Source organism: Thamnophis sirtalis, unplaced genomic scaffold (assembly GCF_051295495.1).
Source record: "Thamnophis sirtalis isolate CommonGarterSnake01/CBP01778 unplaced genomic scaffold, rThaSir2_p1.2 scaffold_14, whole genome shotgun sequence".
Lineage (NCBI taxonomy): Eukaryota > Metazoa > Chordata > Lepidosauria > Squamata > Natricidae > Thamnophis > Thamnophis sirtalis.
This window is the reverse complement of record NW_028261394.1, coordinates 23,365,110-23,382,011: the sequence shown is the minus strand read 5'-3', so window position 1 is coordinate 23,382,011 and position 16,902 is coordinate 23,365,110. Positions and strand designations below refer to the sequence as shown.

At 46.8% G+C, this 16,902-nt stretch overlaps 1 protein-coding gene across 1 annotated transcript; it reads left to right on the top strand.

Moving 5' to 3' along the window:
* Window positions 1-10,118: 10,118 nt before the first annotated feature.
* GINS3 (GINS complex subunit 3) lies at window positions 10,119-16,553 on the top strand. The gene is made up of 3 exons (XM_014061353.2): window positions 10,119-10,339; window positions 11,061-11,291; window positions 15,195-16,553. Exons 1-3 carry the CDS (start codon window positions 10,157-10,159, stop codon window positions 15,423-15,425), a joined length of 645 nt encoding a protein of 214 aa, XP_013916828.1. The 5' UTR covers window positions 10,119-10,156; the 3' UTR covers window positions 15,426-16,553.
* Window positions 16,554-16,902: the final 349 nt, after the last annotated feature.

Below are 16,902 nucleotides of genomic sequence, written 5' to 3'. Positions count from 1 at the left end.
CTTTGTCAGCCTCTGAAAAAAGAATAAACTTCTTTAAAAGCTGGGAAGGGAAAGTATCTGAAATGCATAGTATCATTTGGACTGTCAATGACAAATAGACCCTCAAGGGAAAAAGGAGTAAAAAAAAAACAACCTTTAGATCGTTTTCTATCTTGCAAGTATTATTTTTTTCCTTGTAAACTCTGACTCCAGTTTCAGAAACAACGGAGCAGTTGGGATCTCTTTCAGTTTCTTCCTTTGGGTCTGACAATTGGCTGGTTCTGCGGGAGACGCTCCCCTCTCCAGGCTGAGCCCGCCCGACAGACGCCGACACCGCCTTTGAATTGGGACCGTTGCAGGGAACGGCCTGCCTTCCCTTAACGGCTGCTGAGGGCCCCAAAGGGCCTTTGCAGGCGGGGTACCCAGGCAGCTGGAACAGGGCAGGTCTCAGGGAGGCTCCGGGTGGAATCTGCTGTCCCGCTTTCCTCCTCCTCCTCCTCCTCCTCCAGACGGGAAGGGCGGCCCGGAGGTTCCTGCGAGGGGAGTTTGCCCTGTCTACTAACCCCGCCACTCATCCCTTCCCTCGGGAGCCAAAGCCTTCGCCTAGCCCCCTTTTCCAGGGTTTTTACAGTCTGTAAGCACTTCAGGCTAACAGACTGTAAAAACCAGGAGCGCAGGCGGGGAGGAAGCGTGGCAGAAATCCGTCCGCTCGCCGCTTCGCCCACCGCCGTCCGCGCCCTCCCGGGTGCCCCCGACTGCGCTTCCCTTACGGCGGGCGGGCGGGCAGCCCAGGACTAGCCAGGCGAACCGACGAAGCGATCTCCGGAAGGTCCCCGGCGGCAGCTTCTGCGGGGCTGCGGGTTCGGGAGTGCGCCGGCGACGGGGAGGCGTTCGAGGGCACGCAGGCCGGCCGAGCGCGCCTACTCAACGACCCGAAGCTCGGTACTCGGATTCCCAACGCCGCCAGGCCCGCACGCTGCCTGTTGCCCCGGCAACGTGCTGCCGCGTCGCTATGGCAACGGTCGCACACTCCGCCCCCGGGGGACGCCTGGAAGCGCGGCGCGCACGCGGCGGTCTCGTGGGCGCTCCTGCCCAGTCCACCTGGACTGCTCCTTTCTCGGCGGCTCCTCGGGCCCGGCAGGCGAGACAGAGCTGCGGGCCCCGGCGAGTTTAACCGCCCTGGCGCTGAGCCGTTCGCTCACGCTCCCGACGGCTCCCGTCTCTCCTGCGGGAAGTCGGGTCGCCACTCTCCCGGTCTGGCGGAGCAGCCTCAACTCCGGGACTGACTCTGTGCCTCCGAATAATTACAGGAATAAAACCCCAAATAAAAGCAGTGCCCCGCCCCCGCCCCCCTCCTTTACTTACAAAGAACCCCTTTAAAACAGCGGTCTCCAACCTTAGCGACTTTAAAACTTGGGGACTTCGACTCCCAGAATCTCAGCCAGTATGTTCGACTGGGGAATTCTGGGAGTTGAAATCCACATGTCTTGCAGACTTTGCTTTAGAACAGTGATTCCCAAACTTGGCAACTTTAAGATTTGTGGACTTCAACTCCCAGAATTCTCCAGCCAGCTTGCAGGCTGGAGAATTCTGGGAGTTGAAGTCCACAAGTCTTAAAGTTGCCAAGTTTGGGAACCACTGCTTTAGAAGGACTCTGTGAACTTTGCACTCCTGAGTACAACGCAGAGGTCACTGCATCTTTGGCTTCGAAATAAAATAATTGTGCTTCCTCTCCAACTGCTGGTTTTGTTTGGTGAGGTTTCCAGCCTGATTCTCTGATTTCGATTAAGCATTCAGTTTGCAAGATTCTGGTTATGGTAGAAAAGCTGCCAAAATGTGGACTATAGCATCATTAGATTATAGTTAGGGGTCCTTGGGGCTCTCTGAACTCGGTTGCTTTTATGCAGAAGTTTTATTACCTAGGTAACCTCATCAGTGCTAGAATAGTTAGCATGAGAATAGTTAGTTGAATAATGGGAGCCTGCAAGTCCATTGCAAGTTTGAGGGGAAGTAATGAATAGAGCATTACAGGCAGAGGTGGGTTCCTACCAGTTTGCACCTATTCGGTAGAACCGGTTCGTCAAATCTACCGAACCGGTTAGAAGAGGTTCCACCAGTGGACCCGGAAAGCAAGCCACACCTACAGAAGCGGTTCCAAAAATTTTTGAAACCCACCACTGATTACAGGGCTCTAAATTGGATGACAGTTTTATTATTTATTTATCGTCCAAGACCAATATTTAAGAAAGGTTATAAGAACACAGTTAAATACAATTAAAAATTAAAAGCTGAGGAAAGAAGGGAAGCGAAAGGCAAGGGAATGCAGAATTCCAGAGAATAGCTAGAAGAGATAAGAATACCTTCTTAAATGAACAGTGCAAAGAATTAGAAGAAAACAATAGAATAGGGAGGACCAGAGATCTCTGCAAGAAAATTGGAGATATGAAGGGAACGTTTCATACAAAGATGGCAGGGACCTAACAGAGGCAGAAGAGATTAAGAAAAGGTGGCAAAATTACACAATAACTATACAAGAATGAGCTGAACGTCCTTGATAATCATGATGAGGTGGTCACTGACCTCGAGTCAGACATCCTAGAATGTGAAGTCAAATAGGCCTTAGGAAGTCTGAGCAACAACAAAGCCAGTGCAGGTGACAGTATTCCAGCTGAGCTATTCAAAATCTTAAAAGACAATGGAGTAAAAGTGCTCCACCCAATTTGCCAGCAAATTTGGAAAACTCAACAGTGCCACAAGATTGGAAAATGTCAGTTTACATTTGAAAGAAGGGCAATGCCAAATAATGTTCAAACTATCGCACCATTGCACTCATTTCACATGCTAGTAAAGTTATGCTCAAAATCCTACAAGCTGGGTGTTATGTCAATTTTGTTGTGTTTGTAAACTATGTATATATGTACAATGATAATAAAGTAAAGTAAAGCTAGGCTCCAGCAGTATGTGGATCAAGAACTATCAGAAGTACAGACAGGATTTCAAAGAGGCAGAGGAACTAGAGATCAAATTGCCAACATACGCTGGATTATTAGCAGTAGACTTATATACCGCTTCATAGGGCTTTCAGCCCTCTCTAAGCGGTTTACAGAGAGTCAGCATATTGCCCCCAACAATCTGGGTCCTCATTTTACCCACCTCGGAAGGATGGAAGGCTGAGTCAACCCTGAGCCGGTGGGATTTGAACCGCTGAACTGCTGATCTAGCAGTAGCTTGCAGTGCTGCATTTAACCACTGCGCCACCTTGGCTCATGGAGAAAGCTAGGGAGTTCCAGAAAAACATCTATTTCTGCTTCATTGACTATGCTAATGCCACTGATTGTGTGGATCACAACAAATTGTGGCAAGTTCTTAAAGAGATGGGAGTACCAGACCACCTTATTTGTGTCTTGAGAAACCTATATGTGGGTCAAGAAGCAACAGAACTGGACACAGAACCACTGATTAGTTCAAAATTGGGAAAGGAATGCGGCAAGGATAGACTTCTGCAAAGCCTTTGATTCAGTGGTACATGACAAACTACTGTTAAAACTAAGCTCTTATGGCATTTCTGGATCCCCTGCACAAGTGGATAGCTATCCTGTCAAACAGGCAACAAGTAGTCAAAACCCTGCACCAGTTAACAGCGGTGTCCCCCAAGGCAGCATTTTAGGACCCAGACTCTTTCTGCTTTACATAAACAACCTTTGTGATCATATTACAAGATGACGTAAAACAATTTAACACCATTGACAATACTTCTGTCCTACAAAGCAACCTTGACTACCAGTATATGTCAGAATGGTTGAACAATTGGCAACTCCAAATCTCAACCAACAAATGCTCTCCTAGCAACAAAAATCAGAACACCAAATACAAGCTGGGTGGATACGACCTTGTAGACAACCTTCACTCAGTTAAAGACCTAGGAGTACTCATCTCAAATGATCTAAGCTCCATAACTCACTGTAACAGCATTGCCAAAAAGGCATTAAGGGTTGTTAACCTAATTTTGCAAAGCTTCTTCTCTGGTAACACTGTACAGCAAACTAGATCATACAAAACTTTTGCCAGACCAGTTCTGGAATATAGCTCGCCTGCCTGAAATTCACACTTTATACGCCCATTAATACAATCAAGTGAGTCCAGAGGTAATGTCAGGCTCTACTTTGCATGCTTGCTATTGGCTGTCATAGTAAAGGGAAGGGTAGGGTCTCATGGTATTTGGGAGAGGAATCAGGTGCTGGTGGTGATATTACAAGAAGGGAGGTTGGTTCTCACTATCTTCTGCACATGCTGTTTGGGTTTGGTCAAGGCCAACTGTCTCTGCATAACAACTGAATGAGGCCACTTGAAGATGCGCTCCACATGACACCTTTGGGAGCTGGAGATTGGACATTTGGTTGGAGTAACTGGGGGAGGAATTTGGGTAAACGTTTAATATGCACAAGTTCACACTTTTTTGCTTCAGATCTTGCTTCACTTTCACTGTTTTCATTTCATGTCCAGTAAAAGTACCTTTTTCTCTAATTAAATGGAATTGGGGGTTTTCTTTCTTGGATTTTGAATGAGGCACGCCTGACAGGTATTTCACAAGAAGAATACTCCACTCCTCTGTTCACGATAGAATACCTTATGCCACCGGGTTTGAAATGTTGGGCTTGGACAAGCTAGAACTAAGCCAATTAACGTCTGACCTAAGCACAGTACACAAAATTGTCTGCTGCAATGTCTTGCCTATCAGCGACTTCTTCAGCTTCATCCAAAATAACACACAGACAAACAAGTGATACAAACTCAAGGTAAACTGCTCCAAACTTGATTGCAGAAAATATGACTTCAGCAAGAGTAACCAATGCCTAGAATGCACTACCTTACTCTGTTGTTACATCCTCAAACCCACATAACTTTAACCTTAATCTGTCTACCGTGGACTTTACACATTTCTTAAGAGGTCCCTAAGGGGGTGTGCATGAGCACACCAGCGTGCCTACTGTCCCTGTCCTATTGTTCCCATTTATTCGTACCCATTTTCTGTGTTCATTTCATTTCATTTTCCCTTTATTTGTATGCTGCCCTTTTCCCTGGGGGGACTCAGGACGGCTCACAGTTCCCAAAAAAAAAGGGGGGGGGAGGACAAACAATTTCTAACATAAAGACATGTCTATGTTTATACTTATGCCTGTTATCTCGTATGTTTGACAAACTAAATAAATAAATAAATAAAATAAAGGCTGTATATTGCCACCCAGCCTATTTAATGCAGAGCACAGCATGAGAAAGGCAGGGTTAGATGAATCAAAAGTTGGAATTAAGATTGCTGGGAGAAATAACAACCTCAGATATGCAGATGATACCACAAAGTGAAGAGGAACTAAAGAGCCTCTTGATGCGGGTGAAGAAGAAGAGTGCAAAAGGTGGCTTGAAACTCAACATTAAGAAAACTAAGATCACGGCATCCGGTCCTCTCAATTCCTGGCAAATAGAGGGGGCAGAAATGGAGGTAGTGCCAGATTTTATTTTCCTGGACTCCAAGATCACCACAGATGGGGACTGCAGCTAAGATATTAAAAGACGCTTGTTCCTGGGAAGGAAAGCTAGGGATACTAAAAAGCAGAGGCATCATCCTGCCAATGAAAATGCATATAGTTAAGTGTTGTGACTCAGCAGATGCCTGCTGTGAGCTTTTTTGGGATACAAAATTCAGGGTTGTGATTCAGCAGTTCTGCTGAGAGTTTTTTCGGGATACAAAATTCAGAATGCAGCTGGGGCTTGTGGGAGGAGGTTTGGAGATAAAAGGAGAGATGCTGCCACACCCCAGTCGCTGGAGTCAACGTTCCTTCGTGTGTTCCGTGTTTGATAAAATATTGTTTGATTACTAATCGTGATTTATGCCTTTTACACTTGGACAAGTGTTTTGATGTTTCTTGTAAACTGATCCGTGAAAACTTCGGAAGAAGTGCATATTGCTTGTAAGAGTTTTGTTTGAATTCTTATCGGAGTTTTGTGTTTATGTTATTTTCTGGGCTCGAAGCCAGTTTGAACTGAAAACTGATAAAGACAGAAGTCCTTTTAAGTTTGTCTGCCTGCGTTTGTTAATGAGCCTTCAAGGGGGGGGGGGTTCAGAACAGATTGACTCCAGCCAAGACAAGCCTTAATCTCAGTAATTATGGAGCAACTCATGGCAGAAAGTAGATTAATGGCACAGCAAATAACAATGTTCAGCAGTTGCAGAGAGCTGCAAGACCCCCCAGCCAAGGAGGAAGTGCCCAATTGTCCTGCCAGATAAATATGAGGGAAGTTTGGCAATGTTTAATGCGTTTCTGGGACAATGCCAGCTGTTTATTAGCTTGAGAGCGGAGGATTTTCCCACTGACCGGACGAAGGTGGGATTCATGATAAGTTTGCTCTCAGGCACGGCTGCCCGTTGGGCCACGCCCTTGTTAGTGCAACAGAGCCCTCTGCTGGATGACTTTCAGGGCTTCTGCCAGCATTTCAAACGGATGTTTGAAGATCCGATCAAAGGGGAAACATCTGCCAGAAGTTTGAAATCCTTGCAGCAGGGTACTGGGTCATTGCAAGAATATGTGTCTGAATTCAGGCTATGTAGCCAAGATTCCACATGGAATGAACCTGCTTTAATGGACACGTTCCAAGATGGATTGTCTGAGGCCTTGCAGGATGAACTGGCAAGGGTGGACAGGCCACCGATGTTGGACGCGTTGGTTCACCTGTGTCTCCGGATAGACGCCCGGCTGCAGAGGCGAAGGCCTTGCCGGGTATTCCAGGAAACCACCAGCATGCCAGTTCAGTAAGAGACTGCAGTGGACTGGGAGGAGTCCATGGAGTTGGGTGCTGTCCGACCTCAGGTGTCACGGACAGAGATGGACAGAAGACGTGCGGAGGGGTTGTGTTTTTACTGTGGGACTCTTGGACACTTGGCAAGGAGCTGCCCCAAGAAGACCAGAAGGGTTGCGCGGACTGCAGCCGTCCCTCAGCAACCCACGATCAAGTCGGACAACCAGCACGTTGGTGCGGCTGTGTTACCCCGTTCGCACAAGATAGTGTGTGTTCGGGGTGTGTGGGGTCCCAGGGTGGATGCCCTGCCGAGTAAAGTAAAGAACTCTGACCCTGCGAACTCGCTTCCACCTCGGACTGTTCTACCCATTGCAACCTGCGCTGCCGTTTGTCATCACGGGAGCATGCAGTCTTTGGTACGGTATGCGCAGCGGGGTGACGACTGGGTGGAGCGACAAAAGGCAGAAGTGAGGCCGGCGTCCCCATGGACTTTGGAAGGGGATCTTTTGAAGTGTCGGGGCCGGCTCTATGTTCCCGCAGGGCACATCCATCGACAGGTGCTCTCGCAGATTCATTGTGCATCTGCATCAAGACATTGGGGGTTTGTTCAGATGTTGCACCTGGCCTCCCGTCAATTTTGGTGGCCCCATCTGAAAGATGACATACGGAGGTGCGTGCAGTCATGTGCCCAGTGTCATTGGGCCAGGTCTACAAAGAGAACTCTGCCGAGATTCCAGTTTTTGTCGACTACGGTTCCCGCAGCACTGGACTTTGTCTCTGGGTTCCCGGTGGGGTGCTGGGGTCTTGAACCATGTTCTGGGGGGGCCATCACCAACCCTTCTGGGCTGCACCCCGAACATCAAAAACGGGGGAAGGGCTCTGCGGGAGGGGATTGCGTGGTGGCTCGGCCAAAGACAGTAGAGGTGCCAACAACCTCCGACGGAAAGGGGGCTGGTGGGTCGGCCTTACAGAGGGTGGAGGACCCTGGACAGGGTGTTAAGGCTCGGCAAAAGTCGGTAGAGCTGCCGTCAACCTCCAGCGGAAAGGGGGTTGGTGGATTGGCCTTGCAGAGGGTGGAGGACCCTAAACAGGGAGTTAAGGCTTGGCCGAAATTGGTAGAGTTGCTGTCAACCTCCGACAGAAAGGGGGTTGGTGGATTGGCCTTGCAGAGGGTGGAGGACCCTAAACAGGGAGTTAAGGCTCGGCCGAAGTCGGTAGAGCTGCCGTCAATCTCCGACGGAAAGGGGGTTGGTGGATTGGCCTTACAGAGGGTGGAGGACCCTAAACAGGGAGTGAAGGCTCGGCCACAGTCGGTAGAGCTGCCATCAACCTCCGACGGTAGGAGGGGTGGTGAGTCGGGCTTGTGGAGGGTGGATGTCCCTGGATGGGGTGTCGACGCCGGGAAGGGCGGAAGGAAACATGGTGGCCACCGGATACTGAAAGAGTTCAGATTCAAGGGGGCTATGCCTCCAGAGGTTTGGGATTCATGAAAAAGGCACCAAGGGAAATGGGTGCAGGTCATCTTGTGGACACGACATTCCCACCGCATCCAGACCATCGGACCCCGGGGAAAGGGCCCTGCGGTGGGGGATAGTGTTGTGACTCAGCAGGTGTCTGCTGTGAGCTTTTTCTGGATACAAAATTCAGGGTTGTGATTCAGCAGTTCTGCTGAGTTTTTTCGGGATACAAAATTCAGAATGCAGCTGGGGCTTGTGGGAGGAGGTTTGGAGATAAAAGGAGAGATGCTGCCACACCCCAGTCGCTGGAGTCAACGTTCCTTCGTGTGTTCCGTGTTTGGTAAAATATTGTTTGATTACTAATCGTGATTTATGCCTGTTACACTTAGACAAGTGCTTTGATGTTTCTTGTAAACTGATCCGTGAAAACTTCGGAAGAAGTGCATATTGCTTGTAAGAGTTTTGTTTGAATTCTTATCGGAGTTTTGTGTTTATGTTATTTTCTGGGCTCGAAGCCAGTTTGAACTGAAAACTGATAAAGACAGAAGTCCTTTTAAGTTTGTCTGCCTGCGTTTGTTAACGAGCCGTCAAGGGGGGGTCAGAACAGTTAAGGCTATGGTTTTTCCAGTTGCAAGGTATGGCTGTGAAAGTTGGACCATAAGGAAGACTGAGCGCCAGAGAATTGAGGCTTTTGAACTCTGGTGCTGGAGAAGACTCCTGCGAGTCCCTTCGACTGCAAGGCAATCAAAACGGTCAGTCCTAAAGGAGACTAACCCTGAGGCCAGACCCTGAAGATGAAGTACTTTGGCCATCAAATGTGAAGGAAGGACTCACTAGAGAGGGAGCCTAATGCTGGGAAAGATGGAGGGCAAAAGTAGAACGGGACGGCAGAGAATTAGGTGGCTGGATGGAGTCACCGAAACAGTAGACATAAACTTAAATGGACTCCAGAGGATGGTAGAGGGCAGGAAGGTCTGGAAGAATGCTGTCCATGGGGTCGTGATGGGTTGGACATGACTTCGCAACTAACAACACAAAATTAAACATTTACAGAAAACTCTGAAGCAATTATTAGCAGGGTTGAAATCCAGCAGGTTCTGACAGGTTCTGGAGAAACGGTAGCAGAAATTTTGAGTAGTTTGGAGAACCGGCAAATGCCACCTCTGGCTGGCCCCAGAGTGGGGAGAGAATGGGGATTTTGCAGGATCCTTCCCCTGCCACGCCCACCAAGCCACGACCACAGAACCGGTAGTAAAAAAATAATAATCTCTCCACTGATTATTAGAGTAAGGAAAGCTCCGAGTGATTTCTCCAAACCACGATTGTTTTTAAAATTTCAGCTATCTAAAAAATTTAGGTTAAAAATAGTTGATCCCATAGGAGAAAAACGATCATTTCCTATTCAAAAGAGGAGCAATTCACATTTTGACAGCTGAAATTCCTGCCTTCCTTTTAACGGGCAAAAGGCACTCTTGGCATTGCACTTGAAACAAATCGCATCGCAACATGTCCAAGGAAATGATTTTGGCCGTGCAGCCCAATGCATTTACCTGGTGCGCCCTGACACGTATCTGCGGACGCGGCCGAGGCTAAGAGCTCAGTGGGCAGGGGTCGCCAACCTTAGACTTGTGGGATTCAACTTCACCATTCCCCACCGACCATTAAGCAAAGCCATGCTGGCTCAGGAATTGTGGCAGTCTTATAGTTGTCAACGTTGGAACCCCCCCCCCCCGCAGGTGTGACAATCCAGGCGCACGTGTCCCTTAGTTACCCCTCTCCTGGCCCCCTCCGCGGGTGGGTGGGGCCCCGACGCACGCGCGCCCGTGTGCTGGAGGATCCGCCCTCGCCCCTCGCAGCCAATGGAAAATCAGCAGGCGACTGGGGCCTCCGCGCAGACGCACGGGCTGCTGAAAGGCTCAGAAGGCGCCATGGCGCATCCTTATGCGCCGGTCGAGGCCGCGCTCGGTGCCGACGAGAGCTTCCTTTCGCTGGCCGACATCCTTATGTCGCAGGAGCGGCTGCCGTGCCGTGCCGAGGTCGCCTGGCCTCGCTTGGCTGCCTTCCTGGCCAGGGCCGACGCGGCCGCTGCACCCGGCAAGGCGCTCCCAGAGGTGAGGGCCGCCTCGCGCCGCTGCGGACTCCAGGGCTCGGCGGTCGCGCGGCAGAAGTAGCGTCTGCCCGGAAGGCGGAACCCTCGGCTGGCCGCTCTCAAAGCGGCTCGGCGGCTTCCTTCAGACGGGCGATAGTGGGTCTGAGTCCCGGTGGCCGGTCGCGGCCGGTTGGATTTCAGTCGACGGCGCTTAAAGCCGGGCTAGGCCGCGCCCGTCTCCAGCCGGCAGCCTCGCTTGGCAGGCAGAGTCCGGGAAAGGGCTGCCCGCAAATGCCCTCGAAGGCCTCCGCCCAAGGAAGCGGAGCGCTGGCATTGCGGTCCCCGGGCTCGGGATGGAGCCGGCTGGGTAGGAAGTTCGCGTCCCTCCCTTAACTGAAGAGCCTGGGGCGGGAGGAGGGGACGGGGGGCTTTCGAAGCACTTCTTGGCGTGATAGGTTTCCGCGGGGGCGCTTGGTTCTCCGAGGCCCGCCCCATGGCAGAAATGCCCCTGGCTTTGGGTCTGTCTCCGCGACTGAACTGCAGCTTCTTTCCCTTGCAAGCCCAGTCACGGTTGCCTCCTAGATACTGTTTAAAGCGAGGAGTGATGTGGGACAGCCGGTTGCTGCAGATGTCTTGCCCTTAGGTGATCTCTAATGAATTTTTCTACTTACAGGGCTACTGGGAATAGCATTAGGGTTGCATCCTTTTGCATTTTACCTTTTGTGTTCTGTCCAATTATGCAGGGTTCAAAGTTGGAAATCCCTCTCTGGTTGGCCAAAGGCTTGTATGACAAGCGGAGGATTCTTTCTGTGGAGCTACCAAAGGTTTACAAGGAGAGCTGGCGGACAGTGTTTAATGCCGATGCCAGTGTGGTTGACCTGCATAAATTGGGGCCATATTACTATGGATTTGGGTCCCAGTTACTCAATTTTGACAATCCTGAGAATACTGAATTAGCTCAGTCCATACTACAGGTAAAAGAACTGCTTCTTGCAGCTTATAATTCTTCATTATTATTTGAAACTTGTTATAGCCACCCATTCCAGTAGACTCTGTTTCCCTTGTAAATAAAAAAGTTAAAAACATACAGTACCACAAAAAGCCCAGACTATCATAACAGTAACAAACCAGACCAGAGCCCTGAGAATATGTGATTGTAACCCTAGGCGTGGCAACAAAGCTAGAATGTAAGGGGTTTTTGGAACCCCAAGAGAGAGGGCATTGTCTATCTCTGGGGATAGGCTGTTCCAGAGGGTGGGAGCAATGAGAGGGAAGGCATGGTTCCTCACACTTGTAAGGTTAAAAATAGAGAGGATTAGAACACAGCCGTTCTGCCAGAAGGTACCAGAAAGAAACCAGCAGAAACATTTGGAGATGGGCCTCAGATATGCCCCTCTATGTTCCACAGGACTTTATAGGTAATCAGTATCTTGAATTGCACTTAGCAGCCTACTGGCATAGCTTGTGCAACAGCAGTGTTACATGGGCATACCAAGACGCGCCCATTACTGCTTATGCCGCTGCATTTTGTAACTGATAGTTTCTGGATGTCTTCAAGCTAAGCCCCATGTAAAGTGCATTGCAGTAATTCAGTCATGAGGTGACCAGTACATGCATAACTGAAGGGCCTCCATTTCAATTGGTGCGCAAGATGAACCTGTGCAAAGAGCATCTTGGCCACAGTTGCCACTTGCTCTTTGAACAGTAGGCACATGTTCAGAAGGACTCCCAAGTTGCACAGTCTTGAACAGGGAAGTGCTACAACATCCATGACCAGCCATGGAAACATCTCTGAACCTGGGGTTGGGGTGAAGGGTAAATACATCCAGTCTTCTCAAGATTGAATTGTTGTCTATTCCAGTGAAACAGCTTCCAAACACTGCATTTTTCAGAGCTCTTCAAAAGAAAGGTTTGTGAAGATGACAAAGAGTCCATTCAATTAATGTACTGCTTATCAATTCTGCATTGCACATTAGTCTAATTTGGATATAATTCTGCATCATGATTGTGTACTAACAACCCAAGCTTAGGATCAGGGTGGCGGGCAGCAGGTGAGTGGATGCCCACTAACAGGCACTGCCATGCTGGATCTGAAGTGACAGGTGCTCTTCAAATGTAAGGACTCATTCTTGCTGGTAGTTAGAATCTTTAATATTATTATTTGCAAACAAGATGAAGGTTTCCTATTTAGCTTGCAGAGCTTGGATTCATTGAATAAGTTTAACAAAAATGTAAATATTACAAAATATATAGCCTACTACATAACTAAGCTCCATTTCATGCTGAATAAACTAAATTATTAATGTACGTTAAATAGAAAACTATCTTTAGATAGTTTTTTTTACTCCAAAAGCATTTTATTAAAATGAATAAAAATAAAAAAAATCCAATTTAAAATTTAAAAATCCAATTTAAATTTAAAACATCTGATTTTTTTAAAAAAATCATCAATTTCTATCCACCCTGCTTAGGGTTCCTGTTCTCTCCTTTCTCTCAATGGATGAGAAGACCCCAAAAATTTCATTTTAAACATTGGACTGAAAAAATACTTCAGATACATTGGCACGTGCAATACAGATTTTATTTATCTACCCATAATATGTAGATAGTTAATTAAGTAGCATTATATTTTCTTGCAGGACCCAATCTGGGTCAGTGACCAGGATCAGATATTTATTCTTTCAAGCTTTCGGATTCATGATTGGGCCCCCCCTCAGGGAACTTCTCTCTAGCAATGTCTGTGTTTTGGGCTATTCTGTGTGGTATTTATATGATGCCTGTTGTGTGTGGATTTTTAGACGTTGATTAGGTTGTTGATGGCTGGCTATTGACGTTGGCTGTTGTTTCCTTGTGCTGTCAAGCCCTCCCCTTTTAAGTACTTGATGGGCTGGTGGCAAATCAGTACTCCTGTTGACTGACAAAGGGTCCGTTTCCCAGGCTTCAATCACTTCCCTGGCTGTTTTTTACCTGCTTGCCCAATAGTCTTAGTAGCTCAAAATTTAATTTATGTCCTTGTCATTGCAATGTGAGCTACAAATGAGTTGAGTATCCTCATCTGACCTTGTTGCAATGAACAAGGGCATTCAGTTTTGCAGCTGTAGAGCCGTGGTGGCACAGTGGTTAGAATGCAGTACTGCAGGCTATTTCTGACAGCCAGCAGATCAGTTCTCAATGGCTCAAGATTGACTCAGCCTTCCATCCTTTCAGGTTGGTAAAATGAGGACCCAGATTGTTGGGACAATATGCTAACTCTGTAAACTGCTTAGAGAGGGCTGTAATGCACTGTGAAGCGGTATGTGTCTAAGTGCTATTGATATTGCTACTAAGTTTTTTGGACAAGCGGGCACAAATACAGTGATTGAAGCCTGGGAAACAGGCACCTCATCAGTCAACTGGAGGGCTGATTTACCACCAGCTTATCAGGTTCTTAGGAGGTGAGGTCTTGCTAGCACAAGTAAAGAACCAGCTATCAACACCCCAATCAACATCTAAAAAGCCACACACAACAGGCATCATATAAATACCACACACAGAATAGCCCAAAACACACATTCTGCTAGAGAGACGTTCCTTGAGGATGGGCTGCAGCAGGAGTTCAAAAGCTCAAAAGACTAAACCGCTGGTACCAGTGACCCAGCCAGACTGGATCCTGCAACATTATTCTGGGAAATGTATATTCACTTTCAGTCGTGTTATATTTTCTTATCCAAAGAAAAACTATTTTAAAACACTTTTTACCAGAATATTTGTATTGAAAATGTTAAAAGCGTTTTTATTGGGGTGCACACATTTCTTTATTACATTTTACTACTGGAGGCTGATATTTGTGCTATTAAACAAAAGACTCCAAAAGGCATCATTCCAATGGCTTTTGGTAATAAGAAGGAACGACTAGCAAGACTATCAACCCCAAATATAAGCAGAGAAAAATAGCTGTAATTTTCAGCAGTGATACTTAACAAAAATTCAGTTTAACAAATTTAATGGACATAATCTATTTTAAAGCTCATTTGCCATTTTATACAGCATATGCACGTATGAAATTAAAGTTCACATTTAAGCATGCATAAAAATATTAAAGCCCTATTTGGGATTTAACACAAATTCTGTTTCAATGGACACAAGTTTCATAGTTATCGGGTCCAAGTTGTAGAAATCTGAAAATATGAAATGGTAGCAAAATGCCATTTTCTTATCTTGCTGCAGCCATCTAGCAGTTGCCCAGATGGAAACTTCTTCTATTAGAGCTATCTAAAATATTATTTTGATGCTCATTATTGCGACTGTAAAACTTTCCATTCCAGAAAGGCTTTGAACTGATCCTTGGGATAGGAGTGGAGTGGTTATTTATCAGTTCTGCAGGCTTGGTTCAGCAATGATTTCAATGCTGAGTGAGATGCATATAATCCATTCAAAGGGCACACCAATCTTTCATTCTGGCAGCCTTTCAATGTGAATTGGAGGTATCTGGCCTTCCAACTGCTGCTGTATTGCAGCTTCCAAAGGCCTTGCCTAGTAACTGTGAATGTCTGGAGCAGGGCAAGGCGTTTCTGGACTACAGTTATGTTAGACTTATTCATAATGTTAAACAACACTGCCTAGTTTTTCTGGGAATTGAAATTTTACAACCCCTGTGAGGCACTGCGTTGCCTGTCTCTGATCTGGCGCTGCTCCATCTTCTCATTCCCAGATTAACAATTTCATGATTAAAATGTAGCCTGGCACAGAAACAGAGGTTTTGTATCTATCCCAGAGTCAGGTGATCACTGTGAAGTCTTGTGTGAGTGTTTGCGTTTCTTACAGAAGTTACCAGTCTTTTCCTTGTGAGAATCCAAGCCAATGTTTTCCATGTTAAATAAGTCTGTTTCTGTTGGTAGACATTTATTGGCCGTTTTCGTCACATCATGGACTCTTCCCAGAATACTTTCAATGAGGACAGATCTGTGTTGGTGGCCCGGCTGGATGAGTTGGAGCGGGCCTTATTTCAGACTGGCCAGAAGGAACTCCAGGACTTCCAATGCTGGGAAATGGGTCAGGCCTCCCAGATCACAGTATCTAGCCTCATCCAGAATTACAAAAAGAGAAAATTCACTGACGTGGACAGCTGAGATCACAAAGTCTGGGTGAGGTCTTGTAAGAAACACTTGTGGATTTTCTGGATACTTAGGTTCAAGCGCTGAGAAGAACCAATGTTGCTGTATCCAATTAAAATTATTTCCAGTAGTAATTTGAGGTTGGATGCAAAAGAATGTTCTGGCTCTGAATGAATCGATACAGCAGCAGCAGCTAATTGCTTAGGGAAATAACATTTCAATGTTTCTATTTGACTTTTGTTTTAATAATTTAAAGAAGGACTTTAGAAAAGCAAGGAATAATTAGCTATTGTCCAGCACTTTTTCTGTAGCAATAATTGAAATGTAATCATATAGCTATCCTTTTTTAGTCCCAGTTCCCTGTTACTTGCTAGTAAAGTGGCCTTTCCGAGGACCATCAGAACAGGTCCAAGGAATGTAGCCTATGTCTTCACAGTCACAAAGATGATTAGAAATGTGACCTTCTTAAAAGAAAGTCTCTGAGCTGCTCTTCTGAGAGCAAACTGTTCTCCCTGTAAAGAGCTGCCCCGCGGGGTTCAATAGAGTTCTTTGTCAATACCATCAGCATCATCACTAAATGTATATGTTGCCAGAGTCCCAGCCACTTTAGGCAGTTGACCCTTGTTAAAAATACTTAAAAATAAAAATCAGAACAAAACTCACAAAAACACAGTTTCAGACAAAATGATGATGGTAGAGACAATAAACCCAGAGGGAAGCAGAGAAAGGGAGGTTGGATGTCCTTGCCAAAGGCCAGTCTTTAAGGCTCTTGAAAATAGCAGCAGCGTGGGAGCCATTCAAATTCGGGGGGGGGGGACTTCATTCCAGGGTTGCCACAGAGAAAGTGCACTTCCCGGCACCAGAAAATAGCATTGTTTAATTGATGGGAACTCGAGTGGGCCAATCCTGTTAGAACAAACCAGGTGGGGATACTGTGGGAAACTCGTGATTCCTCAAGAGAGGCCCCAAACCATGTATAGAACCATGGAACATGGACTTGAGATGGGATATCTATAAACTTTGAGTCTGAGCCAAGGAACACCTGTCAATCCTGTCTGACAGATCATGATCACATAATAGGCCATGTGAAAAAAGTGTGGAACATTTTCTTTTAAAGACTTTTATTAAATATGAAAAAGACAAGTCAACTGTTTCTTTCTGTATTATTTATCAACCCACTCCAAAACTGGGAGTTAGCGGAATGACAGAGTGGGACCTTGAAGTTCTTCTAGTCCAACCTACTGCTCAAGCATGAGAACCTATACTATTCTAGACAAATGGTTGTCCAGTCTCTTCTTAAAAGTCTCCAGTGTTGGAGCATCCACAGCTTCTGAAGACAAGCTGTTCTACTGGTTAATTCTACTCACTGTTGGGAAATTTCTCCTTAGTTCCAGGTTGCTTCTCTTCTTGATGAGTTTCCATCCATTGCTTCTTGTCCTGCCTTCCAGTCCTTTGGAGAATAGGTTGACAGCTCTTCTTAATGGCAGCCCCA